The sequence below is a fragment of the Eurytemora carolleeae genome, unplaced genomic scaffold, assembly GCF_000591075.1.
Source record: "Eurytemora carolleeae unplaced genomic scaffold, Eaff_2.0 scaffold104, whole genome shotgun sequence".
In the NCBI taxonomy this organism is placed as follows: Eukaryota; Metazoa; Arthropoda; class Copepoda; order Calanoida; family Temoridae; genus Eurytemora; species Eurytemora carolleeae.
In genome coordinates, this window is record NW_019396033.1 from 358,973 (window position 1) to 382,983 (window position 24,011).

The window sequence follows — 24,011 nt, forward strand, 5'->3', positions numbered from 1 at the left end:
ATTTTGTGTGTTTTTTTGGGTTCACCCTTTATATGTTTATTGATCTATTTAAATTCACACCAATGGAGTCTAAGAGTTGTCTGTCTATTCAACTCTAATCTGATTAATCTAGGGATATACAGGATATCCCAATTCAGAGACGACATTAAACTCATCTTCTATATATAAATTTGGCTTGTCTGTCTGTCTGTTTGTCTGTCTGTTTGTATCCAACAAACGTCAAAATGGCTGAACCGATCGGGCCCAAATTTTTTGTGGGACATCTAGGGACCCCAGGGAAGGTTTATGAATGATTGAAATTTTAAATATTTGTCTCCATCAAAATTCGATCTTCATTAAATTTTTAAAAATTTTGAAAATCCACGAATTTTTTTTTGAAAATCCGCGAATTATTTTTGTTTTGTTTTACGATGTACACAAAGAGAACATGTTCACAATTAATTTAGAAGATGGGCGCGAAGCGCCCTCTAAGGCTAGTTGTTTTAGATTTCGGGAAAATTTAATTGAATAAATGACAGATATTTTAGGGATTTATTAAGTTTTATCTCTGTTGCAGACCACATTTATGACATCCCAGGACTTAGTTTTCCTTCTGTAGTTGTTTTAACTGTATAATTAAGTTGTCTAAAATGAAAAATGAAAAACAAACACTTTTAATAAGAAAATCCCTGCAAAAAATAAAAACAATCTTTAAAATATAAATCTAAATTTGTAAATTTATCTTTTGTAAATATGCAACAAACAATTTTCATATTTATCTATGTATGCCATAGCAGAGCAGATTTAGCTAAAAAATTATGTAAGACGACATCTGTTACCTTTGATTTTTCTGGATTTTTGATAAAAAAAAATAATCCATTCAAAACAGGGTTACTCGCTACGGAGGAAATGGTTAAAAACAAATTTAAATGGTTTCTACTTTCTTCGGTATGATTTGTTTCTAACCCTGTTCTCTTAATAAACGTAGCAAATAGAAGTAAACTTAGTAGCGATCATCCCAGAATTTATTTCGGGGTCAGCCTTATACAGTGTACCCCCTTTTGAACACTAGATATGTTTTTTTACAGTGAACATAAATAATCATAAAGAAGTTAAACAGGGTTTATTTCTAAACTTTACAGGTTACAATTCAAAACAGGATTTAAAACTATAATTTTCTAAGAACATTTTATTGTTTACAAAACTCTACACAAAGATTTGTTTTGAAGATTGGAGACGTATACTGGTTTGTTATTCGTGAACTGAAAATATAGAAATTAAGTTTAAAGGGACTGATGGCGTAATTTCAATTGATCTTTCATTTTAAGAGTTACATGGCACATATCTAGTTTAGAACAATACTCTTAAAACTTTTGTGTGCCAAAATTAATTCTGTCAGAAAATTAATAATTTGTAATTGCAGTTTCTACCTCTTTATGCAGCTAAGACAAGGAAGGTACTTGACAAAAATTCATTTTAATTTTTGCAGTTACAAAGGTTGTTAAAGTATTTGTTTAGTGTTGAGATTAACTTGGGGTTTGTTGTTCAAGAATTCAACTTACTCGGAAGACGACAATGCTTTTAATCTTGGAAGGTTATTTATTTTATCGATTTTTTTAGTGATTATTTCCATTGCTTTTTTCCCTGATGAAGCTAGATTGTTATTAATGGATTTTCGGGTAGATACAGGGTGTCCCACGAAACATGACACTGTATTAGATATTAAAGGCTGTTTGCAGTTTATTTCGTTTAAAAATCTTTTGCTCAAATATGTTTTACTTTCAAGTTAATTTTAATATAATATGACTCCTATATAATATTTCTATTATTGTCTTCATGGTATTAAACAACTTAACAAATAATGGAAGAAGACATTCTAATTTACCAACTGTCATGTTTCGTGGGACACCCTGTATTTGATTGGAACAAAGCCTTACTAATGATAATTAGATTATTTGAAAAAACTGTTATAATTGTTACAAACAAAACTACGCGAAATTCGCTAAAAATTCCTTTTAAAGGCAGTGACCGGCAATGTACGGTAGTTGAACTGAGAATGTAGAACTCTGGAGAACTTTTTTAGGAATCATTTGAGACCAATAGACGTTTTTATGGTGCATATTTGTTCAGTAAGAGCGCAAATTCAATCTTTAAAATCCCATTAGATTTGAGGAATGATTTGAGAATCGGTTTTAAACAAAATACTTAATAACCACGATAAAAAATGTAGTAAAAGTTCTTCAGTAAACTAATTAGGTTGAGAAAAATAAAAATTAACTATGTATATATCATCGAAAATAAGTAATCCTATTCAGCTATTGGTGTCTGTATTGAGAAAATTTCTATTGAGAACTAAAATCCTAAACATCTAATAAGTTTACTACAAAAATTTTTTTACAATTTTTGTCTTCATTATTTAATAATTTTAAAATATCGATTCTCAAAACGTAACCACCCAAATGGATTATTTTGAACGTCAACTTTGCGTTCAAACTCAGTAATTATACATCATTAAAACGTTTTAAATGGCTCAAATAAATCCTAAAAAAAATCTTCACAATACTACATTCTCAATTCAACAACCATACATTGCCGGTCACTCCCTTTAAAGTGAATATTTACCTCTTAACAGGTGGTGATATAGGGCTGTATACCGGGGGGCGGACCTTATGTCCTGAAGGAGGGGCCAGGGTCGGAATTAGGACCTGAAAATACCAAGGTTGTATAATTTTTTAGTTACTCTCGATGCGCTCCAATATACGGAAAATGACGTCTCACAAGATAGATAGATAAATATTCAATATGACGTCACTCATTATAGAAACGAGAGTGACTTCATATTGGGTATTTATCTATCTATCTTAGGAGACGACATTTTCCGTATATTGGAACGCATCGAGAGTAACTAACCTTATTATACAACCTTGCTAAATACTGAATAAAAATACAGTGAAACCCTTAATAACAAATACATCGAAAGAATTCAGCAAATGTCGTATTCTTCACTTTCTGATAATGTAATGTTGCAGATATTTAGTTTTTTAATTAAATGATTAAATGGAACTCTTTAAAACTGTTCCCACATATTCATGGCTATTTGTTTATTTTCGCAAATACTGAAATTTTCCGTAATATAGTATAAAACTCATTGAAAAGTTGTCAAGACGACATTTGATAAATTCTTCCGATGTATTCTTTATTAAGGGTTTCACTGTACCTAAAAAAATAATATTTTCCTCAAACTTCTAAATGTCTGACAAACGTTTGTCTGTTTGTTTTTATCCTGTAAATGTAAAAACGGCTGAACTGATCAGAGCCAAAATTGATTCCAGGTAAGGTTTATGGCAGGTCGAAATTTTTGAATTTGGCCCAAAAAATGTTGATTTTTATAAATGTTCCTAAAAAATGATAAATATGAATATGTTGTAAGCTAATATTTGAGGTTAGGAAGATTTAAACTTTAAAGAACCTTATATTTTTGTCTGTTATCCAAGAAGCCAAATGTTCTGAATTTACAGTTCAAATTTTGTAAAGTTTCTAGCAATTCAATATTCTAGTTTCTAGATTATGAAGATAATTACCTCGGTAAAGTTTCTAGTTTCTAGATTATGAAGTGAGAGTGAAGGTCTAAGTGCTGATGAAGGAGTAGGTGTGGGGGGAAAGGAAGAGTCCCAGGTTGGTATTGTAGAGACACAACAGCTTAGAGGTGTTACTCCAGTTCTAAATCAAATCAAAGTGAATTTAATTTCTTTTTTAAAGCGATAAAAGGGAACGTTCACTTATTTGGGTAAATTAATGGTAAAATAGTTAGCCGATTAGTTGTTCATTGGTATTGGTCTTACTTTTCAAAATGACTGGACAAAAGCCCATTTATTGTTTAAAATTCTAGCGGAAACGTTTTTTCAGTAACAACAGCCCAATAAAATCTAAAATTATTATATTTTAATTAAATCATGTGTCAGCTCTTATATAATAAATCAGCAAGAAATTAACGTTTTTCGTGTTCAACCTTGATTAAACAAATCAACACGTTTAAGCAAAGCTACGACTTTCTCTCTCAGACAAACCGGTTTCTAGATTCCAATAAAAATCACGGGGATTTCTGGGGGACGTAGTGAAAACAAACGCATCAATCAAAGAGATATAAGATACCAGTAATTAGGTATAAAGAAATAAACGATTATTAATCAATCAATCAATGTTTATAAGAAGTTATATTTTGAAAAAAGAAAAAAAAAATTAAAATGATTTTGAAAAAAAGCATCAAATAGTGTGTATGCAAAGGTATCATACCTTTGCTCTGGAATTCAGAATAATAAATCGGCTTTTTCTCATGGGCCACAGTTGTCTTTGAAACGTAATCACTAATACCAATGAATAGCAATTATTAGGCTATTTATTTACCCTCAAATTTCCAAAATAAGTGAACGGTCCCTTTAATGTGTTCAATCATTATTGCTTCTCTTTCTGCAGATCTCGTATTAAGAACATATAAAAGTTGTGAGTTTGTTGTATGCGCATTGCGCAACCAAATTAAGGAATTCAATTCAAGCCACAAAACTTTGAAGTTTTAATTCCTACATCTGTGCAACCTGATGTCGTAGACCTTTGATCTTTCAAACTTTGAAACATTAAAAAAAAAAAATGTAAGGTTAAAATGTCGCTGTTTCGCACATTAGGTTAGGTAGACATGCTTATTAGAACTTTCCTAAAATAGCCGGTTTTTAGTTAATGTAGATTTTTCTTGTTTTAAATCTTTTTGAAGAGCGATAAAAATATAAAAAATGTTTAACTTCTTAGAAGAGAAGCTTGGGTGTGAAAAATCAAAATTAGAGAAGCTACGAACTAGATTGAACTTGAAGTGAATGCAAACTCTTTTTTTTTAATTGTTCATCATGAGTGGAACATGGGAGGGGGAGGGTGTTTTTTATAACTTTAGTTTTAATTGCAAAAAAGTAATACAAATAATATCTACGAAATTGGATTAAACCAAATTTAGGAATTCCAAAACTTAAAAGTATTTTCAATACGTTTTGCGGAAAAAATTTAAAGTTACTTTTAGATGTCTCAGCCCTGTTCTTTTTTTCAAAGCTGTGTATCCATCCCGGTTGTCTTTAACGGACTTTATTCATCAAACTTTTTATTTCCATATAATCAGTCTTTTTCCCGGAGGTTGCTTAGCTCCGTGGTCATAGCACGGGAATATTTTTAATACCAACCAGGGAAAGAGGACACTATGGGATGTGATCGATAGACAAAACATTCTTGCCTAAAAATTTCCAAGTATAAAGTAGACACCCTGGACATATATTCAAAATACATTAGAGGAGACTATTATGGACAAGGCAACAGTCTACAAGAGGACTAAAACTTTCCAAGAATAAAGTAGACACCTTGGACATGATTCAAAATACATTAGAGGAGAATATTATGGACAAGGCAACTGCAGTCTACAAGAGGACTAAAACTTTCCAAATATAAAGTAGACACCTTTGACATGGTTCAAAATACATTAGAGGAGAATATTATGGACAAGGCAACTGCAGTCTACAAGAGGACTAAAACTTTCCAAGTATAAAGTAGACACCTTTGACATGGTTCAAAATACATTAGAGGAGAATATTATGGATAAGGCAATATCTACAAGAGGACTAAGGGGGAAAGGTGTAATGGAGAGTGTTGGCAGAAGGAGGAAACGTCTACGCAACAAAACTCCACAAAAATACCAGAACAGTCGATAAAATTGAAAGTTTCTTAAACCAAATTCCCAAGGCTTCTGAGTTGATGGTTGTTGATGAGTTTGACATCTGCTAGTGCTAGGGTGTTGCAAACAAAGTTGTAAAGCAAGATTTGAAAAAATGGCAAAGATTTGGACAACATTTGCTCCAATGCAAAGAGGTCCTGGGAAATGTAGATTACAACTATAAAAACCCTCAAGGACCCCTCTGCAATAAAGGCTTACCCTGCTTTGACTTTTTAGGGTTTCCCAACCTCAAAAGAACACGTTTAAATGGATTAAGTTTAAGTCTGTAGATAAGATATTTAGGCTGTGAGTTGTGACAGGTATCGTTAATGGGATCCGGGAGAAAGCTAATAGCGTCAAACATAATTATCTGATCGACATTAGCTGCAGTCAGAAAACTGAACAGGTATAAAAAGAACTTATAAAAAAAAATCATGAAGATTAAAGAAGGTTAGTATTGTTTTGCTGTGGGGATGGATGGAGAGGTGCATATTTTACAAAGATAGACCCACCCGCCCCGGATAAACTGGTATAATGCAGCATCATTATTTTTCATACAAATGTAATTAGATGTCTCTTAGTTTCCATAACGTATACATTGGACATTCTTTGACATTAAACAGTGAAATATAGAAGACAAGCATGAACTGGAAAACATCACGTTGTAATCAAAAATTCTGCCGCAGTGAAAAGGGTTATTCATAATTAATGGAATAGGACAGCGAGGCTGCAGTGCATAGATTGCTGATAACAGTTTAAAGTGAGGTACAGTCCATAGATTGCTGATAACAGTTTACACGAGGTTGCAGTGCATAGATTGCTGATAGCAGTTTACAGTGAGGTTACAGTGCATAGATTGCTGATAACAGTTTACAGCGAGGTTACAGTGCACAGATTGCTGATAACAGTTTACAGCGAGGTTACAGTGCATATTTCTCAAAAGACTGTTGACTTAATTATAAGGTGACCCTCCATTAATAAATTAGCAACAAAACAAGTTATTTGTACTGAGAAACTGAAGTTTATTTTAGTTTAAAAATTGTGTGAGGAGTAGCGTTGTGAACCGAATTAAATGTGCGGTGCCTTCAAGTATGTATTCTGAGATTGAAATATTTGAATGAGGTAGGGGTTCAAAATTAACAACCATTTACAGCACTTTTAGGCTAAAATTGACTCTGGTTCTTACTAAACTGCATTTTTAATCTTCCAACTAATAGAAAAAACTCAATCAACGTGTAGCTAAATTCTAGCTTTTGAAATAACAACATTTTTAATCTCACCTTTTTGGTTTATATTCATAGTTTTGTTTAAGATCCAACTTAAGTCGAGGTTGCAGCTTCCGTAAGCTTGCCAGGCTGCCACCGGATATATTCTCCTTCTCACTTCCGCTGTCAGCATCCTGGCCGGATTTAGACCTTGTCAGCTTTTCTGCTGACACCGATTTCGGTTGCTGACCGCCCGATTCGTTGTTTTTTTCATTATTTTTGATGTATTTGCATTGCGTTTTCTCTTCCGTTTTTATTTTGTCATGAGTTCCGGGGGAATTTCGTTGCTTCTGACCACGTGGAGTATGCTCGCTGGACTTCCGGTGGCCATTTCGGAGATTCTTTCCATAATTAATTCATAAAGTTACAAAACAAAATGGCGTTTAGAAATATTTCTTTTAAATAAAATGAAAAGGTTAATCAAATGATTTTTTTTATGAACTTTCCTTTAAATTTTTTGATATCGCGTCGTGACTTGGAGATTGAGGTTTATTTGGCACAGTTTTATTACAAGATTTCATCATTTTCTTACTCTCATTAGACTTCACATCTTGGTTTTCTGAGAACAAGTAGCCAATATTATTGTACGTACAGTTTTGAAAATTGGATAGTGTAAGTGTACAAATATAAATTAAGGTGTACATAAACTGGATGTGATACACTGCAACGTATACAATTTAGGTAATTAAATTTATGTAATTAAATGAAAATAAAATTCCTCAGTTGCCCTATAAATTATTATATTACAAGAGATATCATGTGTATGCACATAACTGGTTAAAAAATACAAAAATCTGCTTTATCAAGATAAACATTGTTTAGACAGTTTTGAGTGAACATACAAATGGTTATAATAATATACACTGTACATCGACGTACATAGATATATGTTTGTTTATATGTATAGTGACAATATATAGATATATTTGGAATAGATACTTGTATCGTTTATCCTTTACAACCTTATGTGATAGATATGGTTGCGATAGTAACAAGTGAAATTGTATTTGCTTAGCTGTGATAATTTACAGTTGTACAGTACAATGTACATAAATATAGCTGTCCCTGATATTCTGATACAGTTCTCCTCTAATTGTAGTATGGAGTCTTCATGTTCACAATGAACCCCATTTAGTCCTTTGTTTGTTCTCTGTACACTATTGTACATGTCTGGCGAATCAACAAAGTCTAAAAATCCATCAGAAATATTAAAAGTTCACAAATTTCGATTGTCAAATTGTCGATTATTTTTTTGATATATTTTACAGTGAGACCCAGAAAACTGTGAAATAAAGAGACGACATTAAGAAAATCTGAATCATATTTGATGTTGTTTTGAAGCAAACAGTTTTGCCAGTAGCAGGGAAATCAGCTTAGTAAATAAAGAGGCCGTATGTGTACACTGCACAATTACTTGTTTCATGTCCGTTGGTCTTTATGAAATATAGATAGATATATATATATATATATATATATATATATATATATATATATATATATATATAATTCAAACTTTTTTTGCTTATTTTTGATCAAATTAAGGTTTGAAGTGTCAATAGTCGTCCTGCTACATTTTACGGGTCACACTGTATAATGAGACAATATATTTCTGATTTTTTCCTTCATTTGTTAGATTAGCTGATAACCTATTATTCTCCTCATCAGCTGATTTGTTTTCCTGCTGATATCCAAGATTATTATGTATTCCACCCAGCTGAAATAGACATTTAAAGTTTTAGTTTTTAGATTATCAATTATTCAAAAGTTACAAACTTACCAAATAAACCTGTTTCTGCTTTTCAAAAAGTATGTGGTCAAGAGAAGAGAGAAGAAAGTTGTCCTGGTAAGAAACATATTTGAGTTAACTTACAACATATTTGTTGCATCTTTACAAAATCTGATGATCTGATGATCTCATGATCTTATGATCTGATGATCAGATGATCTGATGATCTCATGATCTGATGATCTCATGATCTCATGATCAGATGATCTGATGATCTGATGATCTGATGATCTGATGATCTGATGATCTGATGATCTGATGATCTGATGATCTGATGATCTAATGATCTGATGATCTGATTCCATGATGATCTAATGATCTGATGATCTGATGATCTGATGATCTGATGATCTGATGATCTGATGATCTGATGATCTGATGATCTGATGATCTGATGATCTTATGATCTGATTATTCTCTCAACTATAATTTCCTGAAGCTGAAGGCTGATATGTTCATCCTCCCTGGCTCCGGCTTCTGTTTGTGTTCGCCATATCTCCGCCTCACCTTTCATCTGCCGAACTTCATCCTTCGCCAGAGCAAGCTCTTTTCTCAACTCTCTAGAATATAACTAGCTTAAAGGGATAGTATACGTAATTTCAAGTGACCCTAAAGTAATGGAGTGTATGTAACGGTTATAATCTTAAATCCTTTGTCAAATCAAGAATGGAGGAGATACCCTTTTTTGTATAGGTGAAAATTAATTGAACGGTGCTGACTTTTCATAAGCAATTTATGCGTCAAAGACGATAAACAAAATTAAAAGAATTCAACACATTTTCAAATTAAAAATCATCAAAATATCTGAATCTGACATAGATGGACGCAGATCGGTATAGTAATAATTCTAAATGTAATTTTATCAAAATATCATCTTACGAACTTATTATTTTTAACAAGCTTTAATTTTCTAATGCCTTTATATTTGATATATCAAACTTTCACCATTTGTAAAATCAGAATTAGTTAGCAATATTGAAGGCCTACGCTATTAGATTGCAAAGATATAGAGATTAGAAAAATAATCAGTAAGTATTCAGTTCCATTGTCAAAATGTTGTAGAAGTTGTAATAGAAATGGTAAAACCACTTTTACTGTAACCTTAACAGTAATGTATGGACTGAGAACTTGATTAAATAAATTCTATCTAAATCAGGCAGTAGATTGGTGGGCAGTAGATTGGTGGTAGTTCAATACCATCTGTACTTTTTGTTGCAGAAAGAACAATTACTGAGCTGTTCAAATAAAAAGTTTTAGAGAAATTCAAATTCAAATATAAATGTGTTCCTTATAACCAATCAGAAACAAACTGCAATACATCATCCATTTAAAGGGAGTGTTTGTGAAAAATGAAAGTGGGTGTTGGCTGAAATCAGTTTGAATTCGATATCGATCACTACAAATTATACTTTTATCTGTTGCGTCTATAAGAAAATGGTTAAAAACTGCTTATACCTAAATACAAATTCACAGAGTTACATTACTTCACTCATATCGTAAATAGTTCAATTAAATTTAAAATAAATCATTCAGATATGACAACCTAGAAATGTCGAATTCAATTCAATGCATTAGTTCTCTATACTACAACAAAAACTCTAGAAATTTGAAGTTTACATTATCAGATTCCTAAATCTTTTTATAATATTGCTGATTTAAATTAGTTCAATAAATAAAAAAAGGCATACCCTTTACGTAGATCTATTTGGGTTGAAAAAATGTTTAATAAAACTATTGTGTACTTTATCATTCTTACTCACTTAATCGTGAATTTCATAATTAATGTGCTATACAGTAATCATCGTGCTATAATGTTAAATTAGCTGTACATGTTAGCACGTGTGCTATAACGTTTTTGATTAATTCCGGATTTTTTTCCAAAAAATTTAGGATATTTCCAAAATATTTTTTCAGTTGAAATGAAAATAAAATTTAAATCAACTCTATATTTTGACTTCTGATCTGTTTTAAGACTTATTTGATCTATAGACATAGCTATTGAAATCAGACAAGTACACAAACGTAACACTATTATTTTGGCACGACGTGCTATAAAGTTTTTGGACTTAAATTTTCTCAAAATCTTGCAGGCTAAAGCTAGGGACAAAATATAATCTAAAAAGGCTTGAACCGATCTCGGTAAAGAGAAAATTTCTGTTCAAAAACTTTTTAACACTGCAAACCAAAATAAATGTGTTCTAAATAATTATTATTGATTTTCATGATTGTTTTACTTATTTACGAAAATTGATAATGTTTAATGATAATTTTGTGAAATTTTCTAACTTAGTTAATATTTCGGAGTGCTCGGGTGCTCATGGTTTTAAAAATACTTAAACAAAAATATTACATTTTAATACGATTTTATTTTACCAGATTTAGAGCACTTTACTACTCAAACAATCTATACATCCTCTGTTTTTGTTTATCAATTGTCAGGAATTAGATCTAAATTTTTATCTTCTATTTTATAACAATATTTTTTGTAGTTTTTAAATATTATGACTCATTATCATAATACATAACATGGGACATTAGTTTCAAAACTAACACTTGACCCAATTCTAACACTGAGTAAGATTCATGTATTAGTAGGAGTCATAATCATTTTTCTCAGCTTGTCTTTGCTGTTGTCTAGACCGCCTCAACTTTTGGCAATTTTCAGTTGTTTCAACAACTCCAAGAAGTGGCAATTGACATTGAGTTCGTGATGATTCAATCAACGGCAGTATGATTTTAACTGATTAATCGATTGATTATTAATCAAATCCGGCATTTAAAAGTACAGAGCTTAGATAATTTTGTAAGGCTTTCCCCTTTGAACCAATAATATTGTCTTTGCCAGACAAGCAACTTTCTAATTCTAATACCATTACTTTAAAACAACAATGATTAATTGAAAATTAGGAAGTTTGACGTTTGAAAGTTTCTTCTCTCAAGAGAATAAATTCAAAAGAACGTTCGAGAAAGAGTGAAAATTTCCAAAATCTATTATTCAACAGTTTCATAGGGTTTGCAGCGAAAAGGAAAACTCGTTTCGCGAAAATTATCAAAAAAAAATCCAAAAAAAATGCGAAAAAACGGAAATTATGAGAAAAAACCCGAAAATTTTGCTTAAAAAATCCGCAATTTTTAATTGGCTAGCTCATAGTCATGACTCATGAGTGAACGAATGTGGACGGACAAAAACTTAAAAAGATAGCTAGAGAAATCAAATTCTCTTCATCAAACTCAAAGAAATTATTAATATGACATATTAAAACTTCAAATATTGAGCTATCAGAGCAGAGAATTCTACAATTTTTTTGCGCAATTAATTCTTGCTGTATTTATGGTTTTCGCGGATTTTTTTTCCCGAAAATATTTTCACAAACTTTTGCATCGATTTCGCATTTTCTCGCAAAATGTTTCGTTCGCTGCAAACCCTGGAATATTTCTCACAAAGCTTCAAGATGTTAGTTGATATAAGGGCGTGAGCTGGAAAGAGTGGCTCTTGTCGATGGCATATTTAAAAGTACATGCATTAGCCCAAGTGTGGGTTGGAACTAGGTACAAAACTAAAGAATAAAGATGTCCCAATGGAAAGAGTACATGTATTAGCCCAAATGTGGGTTGGAACTAGGTACAAAACTAAAGAATAAAGATGTCCCAAAAGCGAGCTAAGAATAATAGGATTTTTCTGTCAAAATAATTTTCAGAAAAAATAAGTTTTTTTTGTAAATTTCCTTAGTTCTTGGTTTTGTACATTTTCTTATTATTTTCAAAAAAGAAAATTACATGTATTTATCATTTTATAGCGCTGCCATAATGAAATTGATAATGATAATGATAAAATGCAAAATAGTTTCATAAAAAAACATTATTGCTTGCAGGGCCGGGGACCGGACATCCAAATATACAGACAGATAGCTAGACAGACAAACAGGGATTACTACTTTATATAAATAACCCATTTTTGCTCAGTTTTTAACCATAAAAACTAGTAAATGAAGCAGGAATAATTAATTATAGATAATTATGATTGGGTGGAAAAGAACCGTACATTATTTATCAATAGAAAATATATTGTCTTGCAGCAACGAAAATAAATACCTACAATTTATTTCATGCAAGAGCATAGATACCATAGATAAATAAATAAACATAGATAGCTTATGTACGCATAATTACCAAGGATTGTACAATCCGCGAACTTATACTTCTAGGGGTCAAAGTGAACTTCAATGAGAAGCGGGGTGGTTTGGTGTTTTAATGGATTTCATAATAGAGTGTAAAATAACTCCGGGAATGGAACTATTTGAACAACAATATTTCACTGAGCAATATATCAAATTGACGAGAATTAAAGAAGGACATGAGAAGGACTAAACTAATTTAAATTTCTCTCTACAGAACTCATGTGCACCACAAGTACTCAACGACATAAGAACAGCCAATGTTCACAACCGACCTAGTTAATCTATTTAATAGGAATATCTTTAATATCTGTACATTTATATCTTTCAAGATGAAAAATGTCGTCTTATGCGCAATCTATCTTTAGCTATGATAGATACTGGCACGGGCAAGTGTGGGTGGGGGGGGGGGGGGGGGGGGGGGGGGGGGGGGCGGGGGAGGTACACTTTTCTGATCAGAAAATGGATTTTTTGTGTCAAGTATTTTTATCCCTTTTTAATACCCCGTGGTGCTCCACTGCTCATATCCTGCAGGGAAACTTAAATTTGGAAATCTGGCATTTATGAAATCTAAAAGTGCGCACATTGGATATCCAGATCAAGCGTGCAGTTAACAATAATTCTCATAAAAATTGCAACCTCTGAGATACCGGGATATTTAAGAGAAATTGAATTCATGTGTCCACACATAAGATGGAGATCAATGCTTGATCATAAGATTCACAACACTAATGTTCTAACTTCTAAGCTGACGGAAGCCTCAAAAGAGGTGTTAGGAGAAAATAGATAAATTCTCGTCCAAACCAGCTGTTGGACGAAAATTGGCCTTGAATTTCTAAATTTTAAAAATCTGAAACATGTTTGAAATATATTTTCAGATTTTAGTTTTGCAAATCATTCTCAGAATTATAATATAAAATATAAAATATATATCATATTAAATATAGTGTTTTATTTAGCATAGATATTGTAATATCTATGGTATTATATATAATAAAATGATATATAAATATATACATATAGTTGATCACAGAAATACTACTGAATAATGCTGGCATGGCATGAAACATTATGTATCTAGTATATTTCTTGGTCAAATAAAAATGTAAACATAAACAAAAATATAAATAAATACCTTTGATTTATATATAAACCATGGATATTTCATTATTTAATATAACGAATTTATAGTTTGGAAAATCAAAGGTATTTAACATAGAGTTGCAAAGATATAGGGAAAACAGAGTTTAAGGCAAAAAATAATTTCAGTTCCCAAGTCCCCAATAACAACCGCAATATAGCACATTTTTCAAAATCTACGCGTAGAAAAAATGTAATATAGACATGTCTATGTAATTCTGATTTTATATATAAATATATATATAATATGTATACAGCACTGTTAATTTCAAGAACCGGGCCGACATCTAACCATCTGGAGCGAGCTGTACCAGTGTACATACAGATTATTCAAGGCAGAACGGGACTGTACACCAAATGAACCGGTTCCTTCTATGGAAATTCTAGTACGTGATATTTATATATTTTTTCTATATATATATTTACATCAATAGGTCGCAAAGATATGTAGATTATAAAATTTGAGTTTGTGATATAGAATTAATTCTAACCGGCCATGCGCCCCTTACTGGGGTCACGTCGGGGAGAAATATGAATGGGATGAGGGTGTATTTGTGGCTCCATTTTTTCTTTTATTTACAGGGGGGGTGTTAATAGTTCTAAACATCGCTTTTTGGGATTATGCATAGTAAAATTATGACATCCTTGATAAATGTAATTTCAAACGATTTTAATTTAAATAATCTTATTTTTATTCTTGACTTTCATAATACACTTTCTTTGCAAAACCTCCGCATAAATTTATGAACACTTTATTAATTTGCTGAATTATTGGGAAATGGAAAAATATTTTTCAAAATGAAAAATGGAGAAAAATGTCAAATTTGTTGGAAAAAAATTGTACCTTTTTTCTTTTAGGCCAGGGTACGGCTGTACAACTTTATTTCTGTCTTAAGCTTAGGCTTAAAAACTTGTTAAAAAGGCTTATTGTTAAAGTTGAAGTGAATAAAGGGCAATATATATACAATACACTTACAGGGCTTTATGTGTAGCATACATAAATTCAAAGAAACAAGAGAATTCAAGGAAAACAAGTTGTAAAACAGTTTCAGAATTTAGAATATTTCCATTAAAAGAATAGCCCAAGCTCAGGCCAATGCCTGAAACATTTTTTTTCTGCTCTGAGAAGCATTTTTTCCAAATTCAATTATTTGAATTTCTTAAACGAATGCAGAGTGTACAGTTGTATAAAATTAAAAAGATTTGACTAAATTACATTCGAGCAATTTTGTATCACCTAATATACAGTGAAACCCTTAATAACGCATACATCGAAAAAATTCATCAAATGTCGTATTCTTCACTTTCTGATAATGGAATGTTGCAGATATTTAGTTTTTTTAATTAAATGATTATATGGAACTCTTTAAAACTGTTGCCGCATATTCATGGCTATTTATTTATTTTCGCAAATACTGAAATTTACGAAATATAGTATAAAACTCATTGAAAAATTGTCAAGACGACATTTTATAAATTCTTCCGATGTATTCGTTATTAAGGGTTTCACTGTAGTAAAAAAAACTTCAAAATCATTATGGTAAAAAGAAATCTAAGTATAGGCTAACTAATGGGGTTGTATGGTCCAGCCATGGGCCTATGCTTGACAACACTTTAAATTCAATCCGGTCCCACGCGGATCTAAAGGTTCTGTCAATATTCCTGAAAGTTGTGACTTTCAAACACAATTTATTAAACATAATTTTGTTGCCTTTTTTCAGATATAGTTTTTTGCCGACTTATACTTTTTGAATGAAAAGTATTATACTCACAAATCCGTAAGTTTATACATTTTTTAATTATAGACCAAAACGCATATATGACTTTAAGTAGAAAAACCGAACGCCTCTCACTCTGGTTAGTCTGGGGTGGTCCCATTAGCTAGTGAACAGATATCTACAATTCTGTGTTTAAAAAAGGATATTTACTTTATTTGTCTTATTGTTGTAAAAGCGTGAATGCCCCGTCATTTTATGGTTTTCTTTAAAGGGACTGTTAGAGTAATTTCAATTGACTCTCCTTGCAAAGAAGGCAATACCTATTTCAAAAAAAATATTGTGCTTTTTTAGGTTGAAAAGTGTTTTAATGATTCACTTTTGCAGAGAAACCCCAAATGAATATGATCAGTTTTCAAAATTATGAACAATGACTTCTAATTCATACTTCAGACAGACAAAGCTGTAAATCGGACATTACCATCTTTGCCTGGAGGGTCACTTGAAATAAAGCTTACAGTCCCTTTAAACGAAGAAATGTGGCAGAAAATTTCCTGAATGTTCTTATAAATGTATGAAAGAATTACAAATGTTTTGTGCCATTATCTGAATCAAGGTTTATTCTTCATGAAAATGTAGAATATGGAATCTTATTCTAAACTGCACAGTGCATAGAGATGGCTCAATTCCTGCATTTTATCCTAATTTTAAGAAGAAAGAGAAGCAAGTTTAACCATGTTTCTGTTTGAATACAGGATTTAAAGTTTTTAATTTAAATTCCTGTAATGTAATTACACTAAAATTAGGAGAAATGAATATAAATGAATAAAATTTGGGTTTCTTATGGGACCTTTCTTAAAGACTTTTCATTAAAATCCAGATCAAACACCGAGTTTACACATGGATAACATGTCTTAAGTTTCAGGCTCTTCAGTATCAGCAGTGTACACTATACATGAAACAGGGTGACCCACATAGGATGAGACTTTAATGTTGACGTTCTAAGATTTCAAAATAATCTTTGGGCGTAGAGATTGTCTTTCTTATATTTAATAAATGATTTGGCAAAAAAGCAAAAAGATTAAAGAAAAAGAAAAATAATGTAAAGAACGAGTGAAAAAATCTTACAGTCGTCTCTGAAGTTTCATTTTAACTGAGGGCAAAACTTAAAAGAAATTTACCGGGCATCCCAAACCAAACCTGGCCACGAAACCGGGTTAGCTCTCTTAAGTCTGGGTTTGAGTTTCGTAAGGGTTTCGGGAAACTCCGGAAACTCAGAATGTTACGGGGCAATACCTCAAAATGAAACCCTTGTATAGGAGTAGGGTTACGGCTGGGAAAGTGAGTTTCGTAGTGATTGTGGAACATATGAAGCACCATTTCTTCGTATTTATGCTTTAAATGGCTTCATATATGTTCCAAATACTTGTTCAGTTAAGATCTCTCTCTCTATAGACTCGATATTGAATAGAGTACAGTCAAATCGAACTTAAAAACATTTTTCTGTTAAAAGTGAATACAGTAATTTATTTAAGTTTATCTGCCAGCAGGCCCGTAACCAGAGGGGGGGTGCAAGGGTGCAGGCACCCCCCTTTCTTCTAAAAGAGGGGTGCAATTACGAATTTTCCCTAGTCCCATATAACAGAAATTGTTTTCATAAGTTTCTAAAATCTAGTTATAAATTATATAGCCCGAGTAAGAATAATAATATCAATAGACTGCTGAAGAAAAATTAACACTAATCCACCTAATACATTAAAATAGTTTTTTCAAAAAGTCCTGTAAATCACTTTTGCTTAAAAATCTTAGTGATATTGTAAAAATTTAGAATGCAACAGAAAAAAAAATTGTAGCCTTAGAATTTTTTTTTAATGAGATCCTTGTGCCAAAAAAAACTTTTTTAAGTTTAATAAGTACCAAAAATATTCTTTAAACTAAAAGAAAGTCTCAGCAAATTCACAAATGTATCTGATTACATCACACAACTACAGATATTTAAAAAAAATCTGTAGCTCCACCTTCCTGGACATTGTAAGAGTGTGAATTTTGACTATTACGCCAAAAAACGGATACCAATTTGATCCCTTTCAAGTGCGTAGCAGCTTTATTCATAAAACACCACAGCCGGAGACTCCAACGACAGCATATTTTAACCCGGTTTCCTAGAGTTTCAAAATACGTTTTAAGAACATGAAACCCAAACTCTGCCAAACCCGGGTTTCAGGAAACCGGGTATCGTAGCGAGTTTTATAATTTTCTTAAGTTTTGCACTCTGTGGATAACCCTTACATACACTGTACACAGTCAGCAGTACATACTGTTCTAATTATCAATAAACTGAAGTACATAAAGTTTATTCAGTGCATTGTACACTGTACATACAATATAGTATAATAGTGGAGTTTACTTTAAAAAAATAACTTATGAGTAAATGTTACCTATTTTCCTTCTCTAGGTTTTTGTACTGTTCTTTCAGCATGAATATCTAAATAAATTCTAAATCAAGTACTGGGTGTCCCACGAAACATGACAGTATGCAAGACAACTTGAATGTCGTCTTGATTTTTGATATAATTTGCTGCGTTTACTTGTCAACCTAATTTTAGAAGTAAATTTCTAGAGATAATAATTACAAAATTCCCCTAGTCCTGCCATTTCCAAAATGTGGTCTGCCTTTTTTGTGCTTTCAATATTGCCCGAGATATGAAGAATTTCGTTCAGATTTCGACAATTTTGCTTTTATTTAACAAAATTGAAATCTGAACCAAACTCTTTATATCTCAGGTAATATTGAAAGCACAAAAAACGCAGACCACTTTTTGGAAATGCCAGGGCTAGGAGAATTATGTGATAATTGTTTCAAGAATCATACATGTTAAAGTAGATAGAAGAATAAATGTCAAAAATAAATTCAAATATCAAAGACGACTTTCAAGTCGTCTTGCTATTGTCATGTTTCGTGGGACACCCTGTATTTTCAGTCTCATAAAATATCCTTTTTTATTCTATTAGAATTAGAATTAGTCTAAAGCCACCTTAAAGCTACAAAAATTAAATAATCCTCTAACGGAAGTTTCCAAGTTTCACGGATTTTAGGTTATACATTTTTTTTGGGGGGGAGGGGGGTTTATCATGGACAATTTACACCGATACCAAACTAGCTTGGTCTAACAAAGAATGAATGGTACATCCGTGTTTTCTTCGAAAATGGATTATATTCAAATATGGTTTCTCTGTAAGATTAACTTCTGCAATAGCAATTTGAAGGAAATTGATCAGATAAATATTTAAGGGGTGCCGTTGTCAATCGAATATGACCTTCTTTTTAATTCGGGGGCACTTATATAACTAAAAATCGGTGGTAAGGGATTAAATTTTTCAACAAACTTTTTTACAAGTTTACAAGTAATCAAAGCGAAGCTTTTTTAATTGATAAACTCTCTTGGGTTCTATGTTTTTGTGTATCCATGCTGTTTAACAGCTTAATATACATTAAAATTGAATTCGAAAGTCGTCTTTTGATATAATCGCCTACCACTGTATAATAGTTGTGTATACCTGGTCCTCTACCTCTATCTGACCAGTTTGAAGAGGTAAATCATCAAATATGATTTCCTTTACATCAAGAATATCGTCATCTTGTCTCATGATACTCTTATCATTAACATCCAGCTGGTCCCATCTACAGTTCTCAACCTAAAGTTTATTCAAATATATTAAATTAGAATTATCATCATGTTTACTTCTTTACAGGGTTATTACAAAGAATATGAGACTTTCTTATTGCAGCAGTGCAGTTACAATTGATTTAGCGTATCTTAAAAGACTATATTTAAGAAATTAAAATTTTAGATTGCTATATTTGAAAGTTTTAGGTTGTCATTACAGCCAACGTTAAATTTTTAATTTAGCTAAATATTTAAGGGTTTTTCGATGACAATAACCCTGAGGCAGAAGCCCAAAGGGGCAATGCGATGTTGAATTATTAGACAGAGAGAGCACATGCGTGTAACTCTTTTGGGCTTCTGCCTCAGGGTTATTCGAACGAAAACCCTTAAATCTTGAAAAATCGATATCTAGTTTTCTGTCTGTATTGTTATTAATTTATGATTTAAACCAACCACGTCCCCAACCCTTTTATCATATCTTTACCTTTAAATCAGCTGATGTAGACATGTTTGCACCATTTTCCTGCTTTCCAACTGGGCCAAATCCAAGATGGAGGTCAATATCTGTACTTTTACAGATTAACTCTATCTCTTCTATATCTGCTTCTGGTGCAACAATTAATATAAATAACATCAAAGATGACCGGAAAACTCTGGATTAGGAAGATGACTTGTTAGCAATACTTAAGTGTATTTGATGTTGTTACAAAGAAAATAGTTTTACTAGACACTTATCAAATCACTAACTAAGTGATATTTGTGTGTTAGCACTGTCCAATTACTATTTCCTAGGCTCATTAGGCTTTTTAAGGTTAAAACTATACTCTAAAAGTCGTCCTCCAATTCCGGAGTTTTCTGGTTATCACTGTACTATAAAAAGCTGACATATAAAAGGAGTAAAGCTCATTTAGAAAAACGTGTTAATCATATTGGTTATTGCTTTCCAATACCCGACTGTCACTTCTTGCCACCACAGAGCAAATGAAAAAATGTCGGCTCCAAGTTCAGGTTTGGTTTATTAAAAAGAATGAATTAATAAAGCCTTGATTGAAAAAAGTCTGAGGTTTTAGTTATTGCTTTACAATCCTAGGTTGGATTTTAATATGAATGTTTCTTTTTCTTTAATTTCCCCCACTGGCTGCAAGCAAGTGCGTTCCATCCTAGCTTCCCCCACTGCATTTACAGGTCAGAGTGATGTAAGGGTGTACACGTGATTAACAGAAAGCGCCATTTTCTCTGAAACAAAATTGTTAATTTGGAACTGACTGCTTTTAGTTTCTTTTAAAGATTATCAACGTATTCAAGTTTTTCAACAAATAAATTAAATAGCTTTTTACAAGAAGTAAAATTCTCCCCGGACTATATTCAAAATAGTCGTTTTAATTATCTATATTACCCACAATTACAAATGACAGAGCTACGACACTTACAAAATTACGTTTTTCAACTAAAAACACTGGTCATACAATATGTTTATTGTTTTATCCTCAGAATTATACACGGCATATACTCAACCAAACTTTTAGGAAAGGGTTCATAGATAATCTATATTTATATTAATAGGCTGCGCCCATCATCTAGTTCAACTTTTAATTGTTGCTCAATTCTCAATCTTTCAGCATTTTCTCTTCGATAAAACAAGAATAAAATTATTGCAGGTTTACCATTTTTTTCGTGGATTTTCAAGATTTGACGAAAATCAAAAAAATTTTGGAATTCTGAGGATCCAGAAACCTTCCCTGTGATATGAGGTACGGCACCAGTGACAAAATTTGTGCCCGATTGTATCAGTCATTTTGATGTTTATTGGATACAAACGGACAGAAAAACTGGCGGAAAACCAAAGTATTTATATAATACATTATTAATATTGTATTCTTGAGAGCGTAAAATTATTTTGTGCATATATGGGAAAACAATTTATAGTGTATCAAGTCAGGAAGGAAATATTAAATCTATAATAGTTGAGTGAAGGGGTACTGCAGTGTACCTTCTTTGGGGGGAAAAGTAAACACAAGACAGATGTCGAAGCCTGACATGGAATCCATTTTCACAAAAATAATCTATGAAATATTCTGGACTTTGGAAAATATTATATGAGTTTTTAAAATTATCAAAATTAAATGTTTTTATCCTCCTCGGATACTAGACGAACACTGATGCATCTATTTTTGTTTACAAATTCCGCTCAAAGAAAACTGGTTTCAATATGTATGCAAAGTATACGCGACCGCAATTAACTTTCCTTGGAGGGGTGATCCCCCTCACCGTGTTTTTTTCACATTACTTAATTGCACTTTAAAACAATGCTGAAACAACTTCAATTTTTAAACATCATAATTTAGAGCAAATTTTGAAGAAAAAATAATTCACATAATATGTTAATCAGTTAAGTTACAGATCTAAAATTTATAATTCTTTTTTAAAAACCTAGAAAAATAATTGTAAATCATGCGTCACTTTTTAATATTTGTCTAACAATAAAAATATCTAATTCTTATATTTTCCCAACGTACTTTTCCCCATGGAACCTTGAGATCGGTGTTTAAAAACTTCAAAAATTATTAGGTCTTGAAAAGTTGGACTAGTGACATTTGGTGACAGCTCAACTCTGAAGTAAAGATCAAGGGACTCCACTAACTTAAATCTTTGACAATAACCAAAGTTTCCATTAGACCAAGAAATATATAGACCAGGAACCGTCATATCTCATGCGTCAAATCTGTGTACTGCAGTGGTAGGAGATCAAAACAAAGAATTCAACATTTTTGAGGGAAAAGGGCCCAAGGAGTGAAATATGAATATATTGCTATTGTACTTTCCATATTGACCAGAAAGCCAAAAATCATAAGTATTTACTCTAAATATATTAACTTGTTTTCTGCTGGACTGTAATATCAAATCAGAGCTGTTATCCTTTCCCTTCAACTTCTGTGGGGGCACTGGGTTTGTTTACATTCCTCCCACAGTGTACAGTACACAATTTGCGTATTTATGAGTTGGGCGTTCCTGTATATAGTTCCTTGCATTAGACAATTGATTGCAGATTTTGTATACCCTATCTCGGGTTTAGGACTTCAATTTTTTAATATCCGCCCCCCTCTCTAAATCTTAAGTGCAAAATCTATTTGTGGTATTTCAGAAGGCTTAAGCATGAGGGGTTAACTTTTTAAAAAAATTTAGGGTGTGCGCTTATCTCCTTTCCTGCATGAGCCGACAATAACCCTGAGGCAGAAGCCCAAAGGGGCAATGCGATGTTGAATTATTAGAATCTAACCATCTGGAGCGAGCTGTACCAGTGTACATACAGATTATTCAAGGCAGAACGGGACTGTACACCAAATGAACCGGTTCCTTCTATGGAAATTCTAGTACGTGATATTTATATATTTTTTCTATATATATATTTACATCAATAGGTCGCAAAGATATGTAGATTATAAAATTTGAGTTTGTGATATAGAATTAATTCTAACCGGCCATGCGCCCCTTACTGGGGTCACGTCGGGGAGAAATATGAATGGGATGAGGGTGTATTTGTGGCTCCATTTTTTCTTTTATTTACAGGGGGGGTGTTAATAGTTCTAAACATCGCTTTTTGGGATTATGCATAGTAAAATTATGACATCCTTGATAAATGTAATTTCAAACGATTTTAATTTAAATAATCTTATTTTTATTCTTGACTTTCATAATACACTTTCTTTGCAAAACCTCCGCATAAATTTATGAACACTTTATTAATTTGCTGAATTATTGGGAAATGGAAAAATATTTTTCAAAATGAAAAATGGAGAAAAATGTCAAATTTGTTGGAAAAAAATTGTACCTTTTTTCTTTTAGGCCAGGGTACGGCTGTACAACTTTATTTCTGTCTTAAGCTTAGGCTTAAAAACTTGTTAAAAAGGCTTATTGTTAAAGTTGAAGTGAATAAAGGGCAATATATATACAATACACTTACAGGGCTTTATGTGTAGCATACATAAATTCAAAGAAACAAGAGAATTCAAGGAAAACAAGTTGTAAAACAGTTTCAGAATTTAGAATATTTCCATTAAAAGAATAGCCCAAGCTCAGGCCAATGCCTGAAACATTTTTTTTCTGCTCTGAGAAGCATTTTTTCCAAATTCAATTATTTGAATTTCTTAAACGAATGCAGAGTGTACAGTTGTATAAAATTAAAAAGATTTGACTAAATTACATTCGAGCAATTTTGTATCACCTAATATACAGTGAAACCCTTAATAACGCATACATCGAAAAAATTCATCAAATGTCGTATTCTTCACTTTCTGATAATGGAATGTTGCAGATATTTAGTTTTTTTAATTAAATGATTATATGGAACTCTTTAAAACTGTTGCCGCATATTCATGGCTAATTTACGACAGAAGAAAACTTTCTAATGGAAATCCTGAACCGTGAAATAGAAACATCTAGTTTCTCGTTTTAACAAATTGTTCGTAATATTGGAATATAAACATTTTGATAGAACTAATGAACACATTGTAGATATATATATCTCCTAAATTTTTATATC

General features: G+C 31.9%; 1 protein-coding gene across 3 annotated transcripts; it reads right to left on the reverse strand.

Moving 5' to 3' along the window:
• Positions 1-1,083: 1,083 nt before the first annotated feature.
• LOC111697549 (uncharacterized) lies at positions 1,084-20,719 on the reverse strand. Of its 3 annotated transcripts, none has more exons than XM_023467593.1 (13): positions 20,558-20,719; positions 19,956-20,074; positions 19,362-19,499; positions 18,242-18,288; positions 9,207-9,333; positions 8,765-8,827; positions 8,608-8,701; positions 8,053-8,175; positions 7,434-7,546; positions 7,003-7,328; positions 3,561-3,699; positions 2,602-2,684; positions 1,084-1,241 (listed from the first exon to the last, which is right to left on the reverse strand). In XM_023467593.1, the coding sequence occupies exons 1-13, from the start codon at positions 20,628-20,630 to the stop codon at positions 1,169-1,171; spliced, it is 1,518 nt and encodes a 505-aa protein (XP_023323361.1). In that variant the 5' UTR covers positions 20,631-20,719; the 3' UTR covers positions 1,084-1,168. The 3 variants fall into 3 exon arrangements, with proteins under 3 accessions (XP_023323361.1, XP_023323352.1, XP_023323368.1); XM_023467584.1 differs by having other exon boundaries at positions 19,956-20,077; XM_023467600.1 differs by having other exon boundaries at positions 19,956-20,071; positions 20,558-20,718.
• Between the last annotated feature and the right edge of the window lie 3,292 nt (positions 20,720-24,011).